This window comes from Oncorhynchus clarkii, chromosome 30, assembly GCF_045791955.1.
Source record: "Oncorhynchus clarkii lewisi isolate Uvic-CL-2024 chromosome 30, UVic_Ocla_1.0, whole genome shotgun sequence".
Classification (NCBI taxonomy): domain Eukaryota; kingdom Metazoa; phylum Chordata; class Actinopteri; order Salmoniformes; family Salmonidae; genus Oncorhynchus; species Oncorhynchus clarkii.
In genome coordinates this window covers 42,950,387-42,969,292 of record NC_092176.1, presented here as the reverse complement: position 1 = coordinate 42,969,292, position 18,906 = coordinate 42,950,387, and the positions used below count along the sequence as shown (strand labels likewise).

The 18,906-nt window shown below is 43.9% G+C and overlaps 1 protein-coding gene across 1 annotated transcript in view; it reads left to right on the top strand.

Moving 5' to 3' along the window:
* Positions 1 to 18,906, top strand: part of LOC139389360 (WD repeat and FYVE domain containing 3) — a 234,931-nt gene that overhangs the window by 53,733 nt on the left and 162,292 nt on the right. Inside the window, exons 5-7 of the mRNA XM_071136061.1 lie at positions 15,695 to 15,865; positions 17,841 to 18,033; positions 18,477 to 18,663. Of these exons, the coding sequence (XP_070992162.1) occupies positions 15,695 to 15,865; positions 17,841 to 18,033; positions 18,477 to 18,663 (551 nt within the window). The remainder of the gene's footprint in view (positions 1 to 15,694; positions 15,866 to 17,840; positions 18,034 to 18,476; positions 18,664 to 18,906) is intronic.

The following is an 18,906-nucleotide window of genomic DNA, read 5'->3' as shown; positions in this document are numbered from 1 at the left end:
CCTGACTGATAAAACAAACAAAAATCGCCTGTTCTGGGAACGGCTATTTTTTTACATTGCAGGGAGGTTCTGACAACGTTTTCTGCAGATAATAGGTTATTTGTAGTGATTGTAAGTTAGGCTGATTTTAATATTTTCGAGCCGCCGAGCAGGAGGAGCGTGTATTGATCCTGCTGTAGGACTCATCGCTGCCAGCACTAGCAAGTAAAACGAACAACTAAAATGAACGAGTCACTCAGAAAAACAAATCATGACTCTCGAATCAATAAAAAAGAGTCAATCAAAAAGAACGAATCGTTTGCGAACTGCACATTGCTCGTTTTTTTATTTTTTTAAAATATGTTTTTAATAACTTCCTTAAAACTTTCACTGACTTTTAATAACACTGTGTTCTTATTTTGGGTTTTAAACACCCAGCACAGATAGAACACTTGGAAATTATCTTCCTCAGGCAAACATATTTGTCACACGGCATCCGTGAGACTGGAACCGATAATCTCCTGTTCTCTTTCCATGGAATTCGTCCGCTGTGCCACCATGACATGTTGTTCTTTACACGTACTAAGATGTTCATTTTAGTCTATTTAAACAGACCCCATTTCAAAGGAAACAAGTACTCATTAAGATTAAGGTGTGACCAATTAGTGGGCGTGGCAAATCCACCTGAACACACTTATTAGCAAGATAAGAGTTTTGTTTATGCTGAGAATGGAATGTATATGTTTTTAAATAACTTTGTCACGTTCAGAGAACGTTCTTAGAAAGTTATTTTTAATGGAACGTTTTCCTAACGCCTTCTTAACGCCTTCTTATCGCCTCCGGAACCATTTGAGAACGTGACTAAATATAACCTGTAGGAAACGTTATGCTGAAGTACTGAAATTCCCAACATTTTGTTTCTTAATGTTCTTTGAACTATTTGGAGAAGGTTTCTAGAACATTACCAACATTGAAATTAAATGTTTGAACTTTTCTGGAATGTTCTGTTAAAGCAGAGGTCACCAACCTTTTCTGAGTCAAAATGCAAGCAGAGATCTATTAAATATGACATAAAAAGCATTGGCCTATGCAACATTAACCAATTAAAATAAGTTATAGGACCTCCCGAGTGGCACAGTGGTCTAAGACACTGCATCTCAGTGCTAGCTGTGCCACTAGAGATCCTGGTTCGAGTCCAGGCTCTATCGCAGCCGGCCGCGACCGGGAGACTCATCGGGAGGTGCACAATTGGCCCAGCGTCGTCCGGGTTAGGGGAGGGTTTGGCCGGCAGGGATGTTCTTGTCCCATCGTGCTCTAGCGACTCTTGTGGCGGACCGGGCCAATGCACGATGACACGGTCACCAGGTGTACGGTGTTTCCTCCGACACATTGGTTAAGTGGGTGTTGTGTCAAGAAGCAGTGTGGCTTGACCGGGTTGTTTCGGAAGATGCACGGCTCTTGACCTTCGCCTCTCCCGAGTTCGTACGGGAGTTGCAGCGATGAGAAAAGACTAACTACCAATTGGATACCATGAAATTGGAGAGAAAAAGGGGTTAAAGTTTAAAAAAAAGTGTGTATACAGTGGGGAGAACAAGTATTTGATACACTGCCGATTTTGCAGGTTTTCCTACATACAAAGGTCTGATCTAAAACATAAATCCAGAAAATCACATTGTATTATTTTTAAGTAATTAATTTGCATACCTTATAAACACAAATCTAAAGGGATGGAATAAGAACATGTACATAGAAGTATATGGATGAGCGATGGCCGAATGGCATAGGCAAGGTGCAATAGATGGTATAAAATACAGTATATACATATGAGATGAGTAATGTAAGATGTGTAAGCATTATTAAGGTGATTTTGAGTCTTGACAATCTTGCCAATTAAAGAATCATTAAAGTAGTTGGCGATGTCAGTGGGTTTTGTAATGAACGAGCCATCTGATTCAATGAGTGATGGAGCTGAGTTAGCTTTTTTTTTAAAAACACATTTTAATTTAAGGTGCTCCAAAGCTTTTTACAATCATTATTTATGTAATTTATATTTGTTTCATATCATAGTTTCTTCTACTTTTTATTTAATTCAGTTTAGTCACATGATTTATCAATTTGCATATCGGTTGTGCAGCCAGACTTGCTTGCCATTCCTTTTGCCTCATCCCTCTCAACCGTACCATTTTTCAATTCCTCATCAAACAACAGGGATTTAACAGTTTTTACAGTCATTTTCGTAATGGTTGCGTGCTTCTTAGTCACTGGAATAAGTAGTTTCATAAATGCGTCAAGTGCAGCGTCTGGTTGCTCCTCATTACACACCACAGACCAACAAATATTCTTTACATCGACAACATAGGAATCACTACAAAACTTATTGTATGACCTCTTATTCATTATATTAAGCCCAGCCTTTTGATTTTTGGTTTTCCTAGATATGGCTACTATGTTGTGATCACTACATCTGATGTATTTGCAGCATTAGTAAAGATGTGATCAATACATGTTGATGATTTCATTCCTGTACTGTTTGTAACTACCCTGATAGGTTGATTTAATCATCTGAACCAGGTTGCAGGCACTGGTTACAATTTTAAGCTTATTATTTAGTGGGCAGCTTGATGAAAACCAGTCAATGTTTAAATCACCCAGAAAATATACCTTTCTGTTGAAATCACATACATCATCCAGCATTTCACACATTATCCAGATACTGACTGTTAGCACTAGGTGGTCTATAGCAGCTTCCCACCAGAATGGGCTTTAGGTGAGGCAGGTGAACCTGTAGCCATATTACTTCAACAGTATTTAACATGAGATTGTCTCTAAGCTTTACAGGAATGTGGTTCTGAATATAAACAGCAGCACCTCCACCACTGGCATTTCTGTATTTTCTGTAAATGTTATAACCTTGTTGCTACCATGATCTAATCAAATATATTGTCTAAGTGGGTTTCAGAGAGTTAGAATATGAATGTCATCTGTTTCATTCATTTCATTAGACTTGTTTCTTAAGCTACACATGTAAACGTGGGCAATTTTGAGCACTTTTCTGTGATGCTTGCTTGTTTTCATTGCTTTACTGGGGAAGCTTAGCAGAAGTACATGTTCTCAAATGATTTATGTTAGTGGACTTCCTACTAGGGCACACAGCCTCAGTGCTAACAGTATAACTCTGGTTCAGTATGAACCTGATTACTGCATACAATAGCTGTAAGATCAGCAGAGGTATTCAGGGCAGACATAAATTAGGGGCGTTAGACACAATGTAATGTACATTTGCCTTAGCATTATGACAACTCAGCGACACAATGGTAGAGTCATTGTCTCAACGCAGCCTTATAATGCTGTGAAAGGATCCAGGATCCCATAGGATTTGGGTGGATCCCATCCTCCTTATGAAACCTGTTTTCAAAAGGTATCGAAATAGTAGTCAACAATAGTTACACCCATTGAGCTGCAGTAATCACATAGCCAGTTGTGAAGAGAAACAATCTGGCTAAAGCGTTCAGTGCCACGATTCAGAGGATGGCACAGGGCCAGATATGATGGGTATTTTATTAGTGTCTAGCAGAGAGTCAGTAAGCTCTTTTGAAATCCAGTTTCAACTGTTCAGAGCTGCCCTTCATTATGTCATTAGAACCCAAATGGACTACGATAGAATCAATGTCCATGTCCTGACGTAGTCCATTCAGGAGCAGCTTAGTAATGTCATTTACTCCAGCTCTGGGATATAGGACATTGTTTTTGCACCGTCACATTTCTTACCATGGAGCACACTTCTCCATGCGTGTCAGAATGCCATTTGAAAGTGAGCGTTTGCCCACTTAAATTGGTTACGACTCCGAACTGTGGTGAAGACCCTGGTGAGGATGACGAGCACGGCGATGGTCTTTCTCAAGACGGTTGCTGACCGTTTGTGCAGACATTCTTCGTTTGTGCAAACCCACAGTTTCATCAGCTGTCTGGGTGGCTGTACTCTGATGATGCAGCAGGTGAGAGAAGCCGGATGTGGAGGTTCTGGGCTGGTACTGGTACACCTGGTCTGGGTTGTAAGGCCGGTTGGACATTCTGCCAAATTCTTTAAAACAATGTTGGAGGTGGCTTATGGTAGAGAAATTAACATTTTAAATTCTGTGAAAACTGCTCTGGTGGACATTCCTGCAGTCAGCGTGCCAATTGTACGCTCCCTCAAAACTTGAGACATCTGTGGCATTGTGTTGTGACAAAACTGCACTTTTTAGTGTCCACATTTTGTCCCCAGCACTTGGTGCACCTGTGTAATTATCATGCTGTTTAATCAGCTTCTTGATAAGCCACACCTGTCAGGTGGATGGATTATCTTGGCAAAGGAGAAATGCCCACTAACAGGGATGTAAACAAATTTGTGCACAACATTTGAGAGAAATAAGCTGTTTTTGTGGGTATGGAGCATTTTGGGGATATTTTTATTATTTATATTTTTTTTTCAGCTCATGAAACGCGCTTTACATGTTGCGTTTATATTTTTGTTCAGTGTATATACAGTATATCACAAAAGTGAGTACATTTTTGTAAATATTTGAGTATATCTTTTCATGTGACAACACTGAAGAAATGACACTTTGCTACAATGTAAAGTAGTGAGTGTACAGCTTGTATAACAGTGTACATTTGCTGTCCCCTCAAAATAACTCAACACACAGCCATTAATGTCTAAACCGCTGGCAACAAAAGGGAGTACACCCCCAAGTGAAAATGTCCAAATTTGGCCCAATTAGCCATTTTCCCTCCCCGGTGTCATGTGACTCGTTAGTGTTTGTGATAAACTGTAAATATAAACGGTATATATTTCTTTCTTTCATCACATTCCCAGTGGGTAAGAAGTTTACATGCACTCAATTAGTATTTGGTAGCATTGCCTTTAAATTGTTTACGCTGGGGTCAAACGTTTCGGGAAGCCTTCCACAAGCTTCCAACAATAAGTTGGGTGAATTTTGGCCCATTCCTCCTGACAGAGCTGGTGTAACTGAGTTGGGTTTGTAGGCCTCCTTGCTCGCACACGCTTTTTCAGTTCTGCCCACAAATTTCCTATGGGATTGAGGTCTGGGCTTTGTGATGGCCACTCCAATACCTTGACTTTGTTGTCCTTAAGCCATTTTGCCACAAATTTGGAAGTATGCTTGGGGTCATTGTCCATTTGGAAGACCCATTTGCGACCAAGCTTTAACTTCCTAACTGATGTCTTGATGTTGCTTTAATATATCCACATAATTTTCCTACCTCATGATGCCATGAATTTTGTGAAGTGCACAAGTCCCTCCTGCAGCAAAGCACCCCCACAACATGATGCTGCCACCCCCGTGCTTCACGGTTAGGATGGTGTTCTTCGGCTTGCAAGCCTCCCCCTTTTTCCTCCTAACATAACGATGGTCATTATGGCCAAACAGTTCTATTTTTGTTTCATCAGACCAGAGGACATTTCTCAAAAAAGTATGATCTTTGTCTCCATGTGCAGTTGCAAACCGTAGTCTGGCTTTTTTTATGGCAGTTTTGGAGCAGTGGCTTCTTCCTTGCTGAACGGCCTTTCAGGTTATGTCGATATAGGACTCGTTTTACTGTGGATATAGATACTTTTGTACCTGTTTCCTCCAGCATCTTCACAAGGTCCTTTGCTGTTGTTCTGTTATTGATTTGCACTTTTCACACCAAAGTACCTTAATCTCTAGGAGACAGAACGCATCTCCATCCTGAGCAGTATGGCGGCTGCGTGGTCCCATGGTGTTTATACTTGCATACTATTGTTTGTACAGATGAACGGGATACCTTCAGGCATTTAGAAATTGCTCCCAAGAATGAACCAGACTACAATTTTTTTCTGAGGTCTTGGCTGATTTCTTTTGATTTTCCTATGATGTCAAGCAAAGAGGCACTGAGTTTGAAGGTAGGCCTTGAAATACATCCACAGGTACAGCTCCAATTGTCTCAAATGATGTCAATTAGCCAATCAGAAGCTTCTAAAGCCATGACATAATTTTCTGGAATTTTCCAAGCTGTTTTAAGGCACAGTCAACTTAGTGTATGTAAACTTCTGACCCACTGGAATTGTGATACAGTGAATTATAAGGGAAATAATCTGTCTGTAAACAATTGTTGGAAAAATTACTTGTCATGCACAATGTAGATGTCCTAACCGAATTGCAAAAATGATAGATTCTTAACAAGACATTTGTGGAGTGTTTGAAAAACGAGTTTTAATGACTCCAACCTAAGTGTATGTGAACTTCCGACTTCAATTATATATATTAGTGGTCGACCGAGCCAGGCGGCCCAAACTGCTGCATATACCCTGACTCTGTTGCACAGGACGCAAGAGAAATGACACAATTTCCCTAGTTAAAAGAAATTCATGTTAGCAGGCAATATTAACTAAATATGCAGGTTTAAAAATATGTACTTGTGTATTGATTTTAAGAAAGGAGTTGATGTGTTTTTTTTGCGAATGCGCTTGTTAAATCACCCATTTGGCGAGGTAGGCTGTGATTCAAAGATAAATTAACTGGCACCGCGTCGATAATATGCAACACAGGACAAGCTAGATAAACTAATAATATCATCAACCATGTGTAGTTAACTAGTGATTATGTTAAGTTTGCTTGTTTTTTACAAGATACGTTTAATGCTAGCTAACAACTTACCTTGGCTCCTTGCTGCACTCACATAACAGGTAGTCAGTCAGCCTGCCACGCAGTCTCCAAAAATGCAGATTACCGATTGTTATGAAAACTTGAAATCGGCCTAATTAATCAGACAACCTCTTATTTATATATATATATATATATATATATATATATATATATATATATATATATATATATATATATATATATATTTATATATAAAGCATCTGATGGTCAGTCTGAGGGGAGGGAGGGAGCAACGGTGAGGCTTCCTGTCACCCAACTCCCTGGCCTTGCACCTCTCCCTCCCTCCCTCCGCTTAGAAAAGGCGACACGGTCTTCCAACGGAAACTGAAGCCGCACTACATTATTTCATGTTACTCATGTGACCAGAGAAAGTGAACTATCCCCTCTATTAATGACGAAAGCCGCTAATAATAACAAGGCTTATCGGAAACACTTTGCTTTACTCATTCTTTGCAGTTGTAGCGGTGAGTGGAAGTAGGGAGAAAGTGCTGAATATCAACTTAAACCTTTTAATGATAAAAAACAACAGCTCTTTGCTGTATTTGGTGAGTCTCTGTCTAGTCATGTTTTTTTCAATTTAAAGTTTTATTAATGTTTTTCAATCAACCAACAAAACACATTCCACATTCACAGATGTGACAGGTTTATAATATATATATATATATTTTTTTTGAACCTGTCACATTTATATATATATATATATATATATATATACATACATACATATTAAATAATATAAAATAATAATAAAAAATACACAAAAAAAATATATTTTAAAAAGTTTGGAAATCTCACAGTATCGATTTTGCATTTGAGGCTCTTTTTTTTTAACGGTCTATAGCTCGTGGAAACTGCAGACACGGAGATCTGAGCTATCTGATTGGCAGGTCTATAGGTGCACTTGATTTGCTCTCTGGGAATGCCGGGTATGCAGAATTCTACCTTCAGACACATGAAATGGTTCAAAATGGGAAAACTTTGCCTTTATTATTTATTTCACCTTTATTTAACCAGGTATTTATATATATAACCCTAACCCTTTATTTAACCAGGTATTTATATATATAACCCTTTATTTAACCAGGTATTTATATATATAACCCTAACCCTTTATTTAACCAGGTATTTATATATATAACCCTTTATTTAACCAGGTATTTATATATATAACCCTTTATTTAACCAGGTATTTATATATATAACCCTTTATTTAACCAGGTATTTATATATATAACCCTTTATTTAACCAGGTATTTATATATATAACCCTTTATTTAACCAGGTATTTATATATATAACCCTTTATTTAACCAGGTATTTATATATATAACCCTTTATTTAACCAGGTATTTATATATATAACCCTAACCCTTTATTTAACCAGGTATTTATATATATAACCCTAACCCTTTATTTAACCAGGTATTTATATATATAACCCTAACCCTTTATTTAACCAGGTATTTATATATATAACCCTAACCCTTTATTTAACCAGGTATTTATATATATAACTCTAACCCTTTATTTTACCAGGTAGGCCATTTGAGAACAAGTTCTCATTTACAACTGCGACCTGGCCAAGATAAAGCAAAACAGTGCGACACAAAGAACCACACAGAGTTACACACGGAGTAAACAAACATACAGTCAATAACACAATAGAACAATCTGTATACAGTGTGTGTAAATGGAGTAAGGAGGTAAGGCAATAAATAGGCCTATAGTAGCAAAGTAATTACAATTTAGCAAATTAACACTGGAGTGATAGATGTGCAGATGAGGATGTGCAAGTAGAAATACTGGTGTGCAAAAAAGTAAATCAAAACAATATGGGGATGAGGTAGTTGGGTGGGCTATTTACAGATGGGCTATGTACAACTGCTGCGATCGGTTAGCTGCTCAGATAGCTGATGTTTAAAGTTAGTGATGGAGAGATAGTTCTCCCAACTTCAGTGATTTTTTTGCAATTCGTTTCAGCCTCCCCGTCTCTAGAGCTGCTGTATTTACTGCCAACAGTAACAAAAAATAGGAACCCACGTCTTTTACTGTTGACTTCTTTTTACATAAATGTTTGGTGATCGACTAGGAAAGCCTTGGAGATCGATCAGTCAATCCCGATCAACCAACCACTGTGTTAAAGTAATGAAATACCAAACAATAAATATATATATATATATATATATATATATACAGTGCCTTGCGAAAGTATTCGGCCCCCTTGAACTTTGCGACCTTTTGCCACATTTCAGGCTTCAAACATAAAGATATGTGAAGAATCAACAACAAGTGGGACACAATCATGAAGTGGAACGACATTTATTGGATATTTCAAACTTTTTTAACAAATCAAAAACTGAAAAATTGGGCGTGCAAAATTATCGCAAAGTTCAAGGGGGCCGAATACTTTCGCAAGGCACTGTATATATATATATATATATATTTTTAGTTTTTGTTGTTGTCAAATACCTTAAATGGGCTGAGAATGTTCCAAAGCCAAGCAACGTTCCCAGAATGTTGTGGGAAGGTTGTTCAATATTACAAATGTGGTAATTTGTCAAGCATCGTCTGGCCATAGGGGAACCATAGGGGGAGGAAGGTCGTCACTTAAGAACTAACTGCCTCCCGAATAGCACCCTATTCCCTATGTAGGTCACTGCTTTTCTACCAGGACCCTATGGCAACCCTATTCTCTATGTAGTGCACTACTTTTGTACCAGGGCCTTATGGCACCCTATTCCCTATGTAGTGCACTACTTTTGGACCAGGGCCATATGGCACCCTATTCCCTATGTAGTGCACTACTTTAGACCAGGACCCTATGGTACCCTATTCCCTATGTAGTGCACTACTTTTGTACCAGGGGCCCTATGGCACCCTATTCACTATGTAGTGCACTACTTTTGTCCAGGGTCCATAGGGAATAGGGTGCCTTTTGGGAAGCTGTCATGCACATCTCCCTCAATCATCACAGACATTCTTTAAAACTTCATGTCAATTAGTCTGAGAGTCTTCAGAGAGGTGGGAGGAGGCTTCTCTTGCTTCACTGAAGATCAGAAATGCACTCTTCTTCTTTTGTCGGTTTGGTTAGAGACTTTGGAGCCTTAGTTTCCTTTGTAGAGGCCCTTGTCCTTCTCTCCTCCTCAGTTTGTCTCTCTCTCTCCTCTCTCTTTTTCTAGCTGTCTCTCAATTCAAGGGGCTTTATTGGCATGGAAACGTATGTTGACATTGCCAATGCAAGTGAAATAGACCAACAAATGTGAAATAAACAAAATAAAATTAACAGTAAACATTACACTCACAAAAGTTCCAAAGGAATAAAGACATTTCAAATGTCATATTATGTCTATATAGAGTGTTGTAACGATGTGCAAATAGTTAAAGTACAAAAGGGAAAATAAATAAACATAAATATGGGTTGTATTTACAATGGTGTTTGTTCTTCACTGGTTGCCCTTTTTCTTGCTGCTGTGATGGTACACTGTGGTATTTCACCCAGTAGATATGGGAGTTTATCAAAATGTGATTTGTTTTTTTGTGTAATTCTTTGTGGGTCTGTGTAATCTGAGAGAAATATGGGTTTCTAATACGGTCATACATTTGGCTGGTAGTTTTTTTGTTAATTATTTCCAATGTGTCAATTAATTACCTTTTTTGTTTTCTCATGATTTGGTTGGGTCTAATTGTGTTGCAGAGAGGCTCTGTGTTTGTGTTTGTGTACAGAGCCCCAGGACCAGTTTGCTTAGGGGACTCTTCTCCAGGTTCATCTCTCTGTAGGTGAGGGCTTTGTTATGGAAGGTTTGGGAATCGCTTCCTTTTAGGTGGTTGTAGAATTTAACGGCTCTTTTCTGGATTTTGATAATTAGTGGGTATCGGCCTAATTCTGCTCTGCATGCGTTATTTGGTGTTCTACGTTGTACATGGAGGATATTTTTGCAGAATTCTGTAGGCAGTCTCAATTTGGTGTTTGTCCCATTTTGTGAATTATTGGTTGGTAAGTGGACCCCAGGCCTAACAACCATGAAGAGCAATAGGTTCTATAACTGATTCAAGTATTTTTAGCCAGATCCTAATTGGTATGTTGAATTTTATGTTCCTTTTGATGGCATAGAAGGTCCTTCTTGCCTTGTCTCTCAGATCGTTCACAGCTTTGTGGAAGTTACCTGTGGTGCTGATGTTTAGGCCGAGGTGGGTATACTTTTTTGTGTGATCAAGTGCAACGGTGTCTAGATGGAATTTGTGTTTGTTGTCCTGGCAACTGTCAAGGCCCAGGTCTGTCAGGGCCCAGGTCTGTCAGGGCCCGGGTCTGTCAGGGCCCGGGTCTGTCAGGGTCAGGGCCCAGGTCTGTCAGGGCCCAGGGTCTGTCAGGGCCCAGGGTCTGTCAGGGCGTCTGTCAGGGCCCGGGTCTGTCAGGGCCCAGGTCTGTCAGGGTCAGGGCCCAGGTCTGACAGGGCCCAGGTCTGACAGGGCCCTGGTCTGTCAGGGCCCAGGTCTCTCAGGGTCAGGGCCCAGGTCTGACAGGGCCCAGGTCTGTCAGGGCCCAGGTCTGTCAGGGCCCAGGTCTGTCAGGGTCAGGGCCCAGGTCTAACAGGGCCCAGGTCTGACAGAAGATCTAGGTGCTGCTGTTGGCCCTCCTTGGTTGGGGACAGAAGCACCAGATGATCAGCCAACAGTAGACGGGATTCTAGTAGGTTGAGCCCAGGTGCTGCCGACTGTTCTAGTTCCCCTCACCAATTTGTTGATATATATGTTGAAGAGGGTGGGGCTCAAGCTGCATCCCTGTCTCACCCCACGGCCATGTGGAAAGAAATGTGGATTTGTGGCCAATTTTAACCACACACTTGTTGTTTGTGTACATGGATTTTTACAATGTCTCTCTCTGACTTTCTACAGTTTAATTAAGCACATCCACACAGCAGGGAGATTAAACAGTAGCCTGTAGCACGTCACACAGCAGGGAGATTAAACAGTAGCCTGTAGCACGTCACACACAGCAGGGAGATTAAACAGTAGCCTGTAGCACGTCACACACAGCAGGGAGATTAAACAGTAGCCTGTAGCACGTCACACAGCAGGGAGATTAAACAGTAGCCTGTAGCACGTCACACACAGCAGGGAGATTAAACAGTAGCCTGTAGCACGGCACACACAGCAGGGAGATTAAACAGTAGCCTGTAGCACGTCACACAGCAGGGAGATTAAACAGTAGCCTGTAGCATGTCACACAGCAGGGAGATTAAACAGTAGCCTGTAGCATGTCACACAGCAGGGAGATTAAACAGTAGCCTGTAGCATGTCACACACAGCAGGGAGATTAAACAGTAGCCTGTAGCCATGTCACACACAGCAGGGAGATTAAACAGTAGCCTGTAGCATGTCACACACAGCAGGGAGAATAAACAGTAGCCTGTAGCATGTCACACACAGCAGGGAGATTAAACAGTAGCCTGTAGCATGTCACACACAGCAGGGAGAATAAACAGTAGCCTGTAGCATGTCACACACAGCAAGTAACCTCTTTTCAATTGTGGCCTTCACCCAACTTTTGACCCTTCTCCCCTGTATGAAAAAAAACTAGACTTGTCTTGACTAAAATATGTAGTCTGATCCCTAGAATGAACCAACGTACAGACAATAAGATCCTGTATCTACTGATCTTGATTCTCATTCACTTGGGAGATGTAAGGAATTGGTCAGTATAATGTCATTATAATGTAATGTGATTATATGGTAGCGTGTGTGTGAAGACCAGGTCATGGCTGGCTGGCTGGCTGACTGGCTGGCTAGCTGACTGGCTGGCTGGCTGGCTGACTGGCTGGCTGACTGGCTGGCTGGCTGACTGGCTGGCTAGCTGACTGGCTGGATAACTGACTGGCTGACTGGCTGGCTGACTGGCTGGCTGGCTGACTGGCTGGCTTGCTGACTAGCTGACTGGCTGACTGACTGGCTGGCTAACTGACTGGCTGGCTGGCTGACTAGCTAACTGACTGTCTGGCTAGCTGACTGGCTAACTGACTGGCTGACTGGCTGGCTGACTGGCTGGCTTGCTGACTGGCTGGCTTGCTGACAGGCTGGCTGGGATAATGGATGTGTGTGTTCCCTGCTCCGTTGTCGCAGACAGCACGACAACACACATTCGTATATACACACACACACACACACACACACACACACACACACACACACACACACACACACACACACACACACACACACACACACACACACTCACACGGAGAGCTCGGCGGTCTCAGAGAGTAAAACAAAGGGCCTCTGGGCGCCCTCCCTTCCACCTGACGTCATAGCAACAACAGCTCTCTCTCTCTCTCTCTCGGTTCATCCTCCAACACATTCTAAATTCTGCCTCCCCTCCGCTCCCCTCCCCTCTCTGCTCCCCTCCGCTCCCCTCCCCTCCCCTCTCTGCTCCCCTCCCCTCCCCTCCCCTCCCCTCTCCACTCCACTCTCCACCCCTCCCCTCCCCTCTCTGCCCTCCTCCCTCCTTTCTTTACAGAAGAAAAACGTCTACAGTAGATATTACACCCAGATATACATAAAACAACATCTATATTTCATCTCCCTCCCGTCTTCCCTCGGTCCCTCGCTCACTCTTCCTAGTTTTGTAGCTGATGAATGACGGCATCACTCACTCATCACTCATCACTCATCACTCACTCACTCACTCACTCACTCACTCACTCACTCACTCACTCACTCACTCACTCACTCACTCACTGACCTGAGCCAGAGCCAGCTCTACACTGTCTTCCCGTCACCTGACTGCTCGTGATGGTGGGGAAAACTCCATGTAGTTACATATCGTAATATTGTTTCTGGAGAATATTATATTGATACTTTGACTCCCAAGTATCCATTTTTGTTGTTGTTGCTAGGTAGACTTAGTCGGCTGTAGCTGCGCCAAAACTCTGGTATTTTCAATCCTATAGCTTGTTATTAATCTTCTTTTTAAATAGTTAGCCAACATGTTTTCAGTACTTTTTTTATTTTCCTGTCTGATCAACTAATTGTCTCACGGTTTTCTCTCTTCTCTCTTGTCTCTCTGGAGCAGACGTGTAGTCAACAATATGTCTGGAACAGCAAATAGCAATGCATATCATATCGGAACCTAAGTATCGCGATATCATACCGTGACCGTCCCCTGGTAGTTCCCAGCCCTACTGACTGCACACATCCAGGACAGACTATTGGGATCTTCATTCATTCACCATTCAGCCGATTCACCTTCCCTGACTGCTTTCACTGGGGAGGGGGGGTCTCTACCCCTCAAACCAACCACCCTTGACCGTCCCCTCCTCTACCCTTCAAACCAACCACCCTCTACTGTCTCTTCTCTACCCCTCAAACCAACCACCCTCTACCGTCCCCTCCTCTACCCCTCAAACCAACCACCCTCTACTGTCTCTTCTCTACCCCTCAAACCAACCACCCTCTACCGTCCCCTCCTCTACCCTTCGAACCAACCACCCTCTACCGTCCCCTCCTCTACCCTTCGAACCAACCACCCTCTACCGTCCCCTCCTCTACCCTTCGAACCAACCACCCTCTACCGTCCCCTCCTCTACCCTTCGAACCAACCACCCTCGACCGTCCCCTCCTCTACCCTTCGAACCAACCACCCTCTACCGTCCCCTCCTCTACCCTTAGAACCAACCACCCTCTACCGTCCCCTCCTCTACCCTTCGAACCAACCACCCTTGACCGTCCCCTCCTCTACCCTTCGAACCAACCACCCTCTACCGTCCCCTCCTCTACCCTTCGAACCAACCACCCTCGACCGTCCCCTCCTCTACCCTTCGAACCAACCACCCTCTACCGTCTCTTCTCTACCCTTCGAACCAACCACCCTCGACCGTCCCCTCCTCTACCCTTCGAACCAACCACCCTCTACCGTCCCCTCCTCTACCCTTCAAACCAACCACCCTCGACCGTCCCCTCCTCTACCCTTCGAACCAACCACCCTCTACCGTCCCCTCCTCTACCCTTCAAGCCAACCACCCTCTACCGTCCCCTCCTCTACCCCTCAAACCAACCACCCTCTACTGTCTCTTCTCTTTGCTGCTTTCTCATCAAGAACACTTGTTTTTCCTCTCCTCTCCTCTCCTCTCCTCTCCTCTCCTCTCCTCTCCTCTCCTCTCCCCTGTGTTCTGTTCTGTTTTGCTGTGTGTGTCTTTGTGTTACTGCTCTTCTCAAAGATTCAGCGATATGAGTCCTCCCCCAGGCATCTCAGTAATGAATGGAGGGGAGCTCAGCTCACAGCACAGCAGCCTTGCACATATACACCTGTGTGTGTGTGTGTGTGTGTGTGTGTGTGTGTGTGTGTGTGTGTGTGTGTGTGTGTGTGTGTGTGTGTGTGTGTGTTTGCGTGTGTTTGCGTGAATCATTTACATGAATAAGCACGAACCCCTCTTTCTGTGTTTTTCCCTCTGCGTCAATAAACAGCCATGATTTTGACACACACACACACACACACACACACACACACACACACACACACACACACACACACACAGGTTTGGGGAGAACTACTCTCATTACTGCCACTGAGCTGTCCCCAGTACAGGTTGACAGTGTTATCAAAGTTTAAAGCCTGCCGCATGAGAGAGACACACACACACACACACACACACACACAGTGCACACACGGTGCACACACACACACACGGTGCACACACACACGGTGCACACACACACACACAGTGCACACACACACACATACGGTGCACACACACACACACACACACACACACGGTGCACACACACACACACACATGGTGCACACACACACACACACAGAATTAACACACACACACACACATGGTGTACACACACGTAATGAACACACACACCCATGGTGCACGGAATGAACACACACACTTTTCACAGGTAAGAGTGAGTCACTGTCTGAGTACATAACTGGTAATTACAAGGCTGATTTTGCTGGGGCTTTTAGTAACGTGTGTGTGTGTGTGTGTGTGTGTGTGTGTGTGTGTGTGTCTTTCTCCTCCCTGTAGAAAACGGTGGACTGCATGACCACCATGTCGGTGCCCTCCACCCTGGTGAAGTGTCTGTATCTATTCTTTGACCTTCCTCACATGGCCGAGGCCCCTGGGGCCTCACAGACCCAGACCTCAGAGCTGCCCCAGGCTGACCGCCGGGCCCTGCTGCAGAAGGTCTTCGCACAGGTCTGTAATCAACCCCTATTCCCTAAACACTGCTTCCTAGCCCCTATTCCCTAAACACTGCTTCCTAGCCCCTATTCCCTAAACACTACTGCTTAGCCGCTTCTTCCTAGCCCCTATTCCTTAAACACTGCTTCCTAGCCCCTATTCCCTAAACACTTATCCTTAGCCCTTCCATCCTGGCCTCTAGCCCCCCTTCTCTAGCTCAGTTCCCCCATATCCTGGTGGGGTAAGGGGATAAGGGGTATCCTGGTGAAGCTAATTGGGTTGAGGTGTATCCTGGTGAAGCCTTGTGGGGTAAGGGGTATCCTGGTGAAGCCTTGTGGGGTAAGGGGTATCCTGGTGAAGCTAATTGGGGTAAGGGGTATCCTGGTGAAGCTAATTGGGGTAAGGGGTATTCTGGTGAAGCTAATTGGGGTAAGGGGTATCCTGGTGAAGCCTTGTGGGGTAAGGGGTATCCTGGTGAAGCTAATTGGGGTAAGGGGTATCCTGGTGAAGCTAATTGGGGTAAGGGGTATCCTGGTGAAGCTAATTGGGGTAAGGGGTATCCTGGTGAAGCTAATTGGGGAAAGGGGTATCCTGGTGAAGCCTTGTGGGGTAAGGGGTATCCTGGTGAAGCTAATTGGGGTAAGGGGTATCCTGGTGAAGCTAATTGGGGTAAGGGGTATCCTGGTGAAGCTAATTGGGGTAAGGGGTATCCTGGTGAAGCTAATTGGGATAAGGGGTATCCTGGTGAAGCTAATTGGGGTAAGGGGTATCCTGGTAAAGCTAATTGGGGTAAGGGGTATCCTGGTGAAGCTAATTGGGGTAAGGGGTATCCTGGTGAAGCTAATTGGGGTAAGGGGTATCCTGGTGAAGCTAATTGGGGAAAGGGGTATCCTGGTGAAGCTAATTGGGGTAAGGGGTATACTGGTAAAGCTAATTGGGGTAAGGGGTATCCTGGTGAAGCTAATTGGGGTAAGGGGTATCCTGGTGAAGCTAATTGGGGTAAGGGGTATCCTGGTGAAGCCTTGTGGGGTAAGGGGTATCCTGGTGAAGCTAATTGGGGTAAGGGGTGTCCTGGTGAAGCCTTGTGGGGTAAGGGGTATCCTGGTGAAGCTAATTGGGGTAAGGGGTGTCCTGGTGAAGCCTTGTGGGGTGAGGGGTATCCTGGTGAAGCTAATTGGGGTAAGGGGTATCCTGGTGAAGCTAATTGGGGTAAGGGGTATCCTGGTGAAGCTAATTGGGGTAAGGGGTATCCTGGTGAAGCTAATTGGGATAAGGGGTATCCTGGTGAAGCTAATTGGGGTAAGGGGTATCCTGGTAAAGCTAATTGGGGTAAGGGGTATCCTGGTGAAGCTAATTGGGGTAAGGGGTATCCTGGTGAAGCTAATTGGGGTAAGGGGTATCCTGGTGAAGCTAATTGGGGAAAGGGGTATCCTGGTGAAGCTAATTGGGGTAAGGGGTATACTGGTAAAGCTAATTGGGGTAAGGGGTATCCTGGTGAAGCTAATTGGGGTAAGGGGTATCCTGGTGAAGCTAATTGGGGTAAGGGGTATCCTGGTGAAGCTAATTGGGGTAAGGGGTATCCTGGTGAAGCTAATTGGGGTAAGGGGTATCCTGGTGAAGCTAATTGGGGTAAGGGGTATCCTGGTGAAGCTAATTGGGGTAAGGGGTATCCTGGTGAAGCTAATTGGGGTAAGGGGTATACTGGTAAAGCTAATTGGGGTAAGGGGTATCCTGGTGAAGCTAATTGGGGTAAGGGGTATCCTGGTGAAGCTAATTGGGGTAAGGGGTATCCTGGTGAAGCTAATTGGGGTAAGGGGTATCCTGGTGAAGCTAATTGGGGTAAGGGGTATCCTGGTGAAGCTAATTGGGGTAAGGGGTATCCTGGTGAAGCTAATTGGGGTAAGGGGTATCCTGGTGAAGCTAATTGGGGTAAGGGGTATAGTAAAGTGTTTTCATGTTTAAAACTGGTTTATTACTGTGTTGTTATTAGATCCTGGTGAAGCTGTGTAGCTTTGTCTCTCCGGCGGAGGAACTGGCCCAGAAAGACGATCTCCAGCTACTCTTCTCTGCCATCACGTCCTGGTGCCCCCCCCACAACTTGCCCTGGAGGAAGAGCGCCGGCCAGGTCCTCACCACCATCTCACGACACGGACTCAGCGTCAACGTCATCAAGTATATCCACGGTGAGAGGTTTGGGGTTGGTTGTGTTGGCAAAATTCAGAAAACATTCCCATCATTTCCAGAAATCTTGTTGAGAGGATTTCCACTTGTAATTTTAAAATAAATTCCAATTTTATTCCCTCCTAAATTTGTCAAACGGGAATTCTGGAAAACCTGTGCATTTTGGGAAGGTTTTCTGAATTCTTACAACCCTAAATGGTTGGTGTGTGTGTGTGTACCGAAAACATGCAGATGAATGGACGCGATGGATGGTGTGTGTGTGTGTGTGTGTGTGTGTGTGTGAGGCCATATTAACCTCCCTCCCTCCCTCAGAGAAAGAGTGCCTGGCCACATGTATCCAGAACATGCAGATGAATGGACGCGATGGATGGTGTGTGTGTGTGTGTGTGTGTGTGTGTGTGTGTGTGTGTGAGGCCATATTAACCTCCCTCCCTCCCTCCCTCAGAGAAAGAGTGCCTGGCCACATGTATCCAGAACATGCAGCAGTCAGATGACCTCTCACCCCTGGAGATCGTAGAGATGTTTGCCGGTCTGTCCTGCTTCCTGAAGGACTCCAGCGACGTCTCCCAGACCCTGCTGGACGACTTCAGGATGTGTCAGGGATACACGTTCCTCTGCGACCTCATGCTCAGGTAGGCTCATATTAGAGGTGGTGTGTGTGTGTGTGTGTGTGTGTGTGTGTGTTTCAATATCAACAACTCTCCCTCCCAGTAGTGTAGAGATGTTCTGAACAGTGTAATGATATTTTCCTCTACAACATAGTGTGTTATGGTATTAACCCCTTCCTCTTCCTCTTCCTCTTCAACATAGTGTGTTATGGTATTAACCCCTTCCTCTTCCTCTTCCCCTTCCTCTTCAACATAGTGTGTTATGGT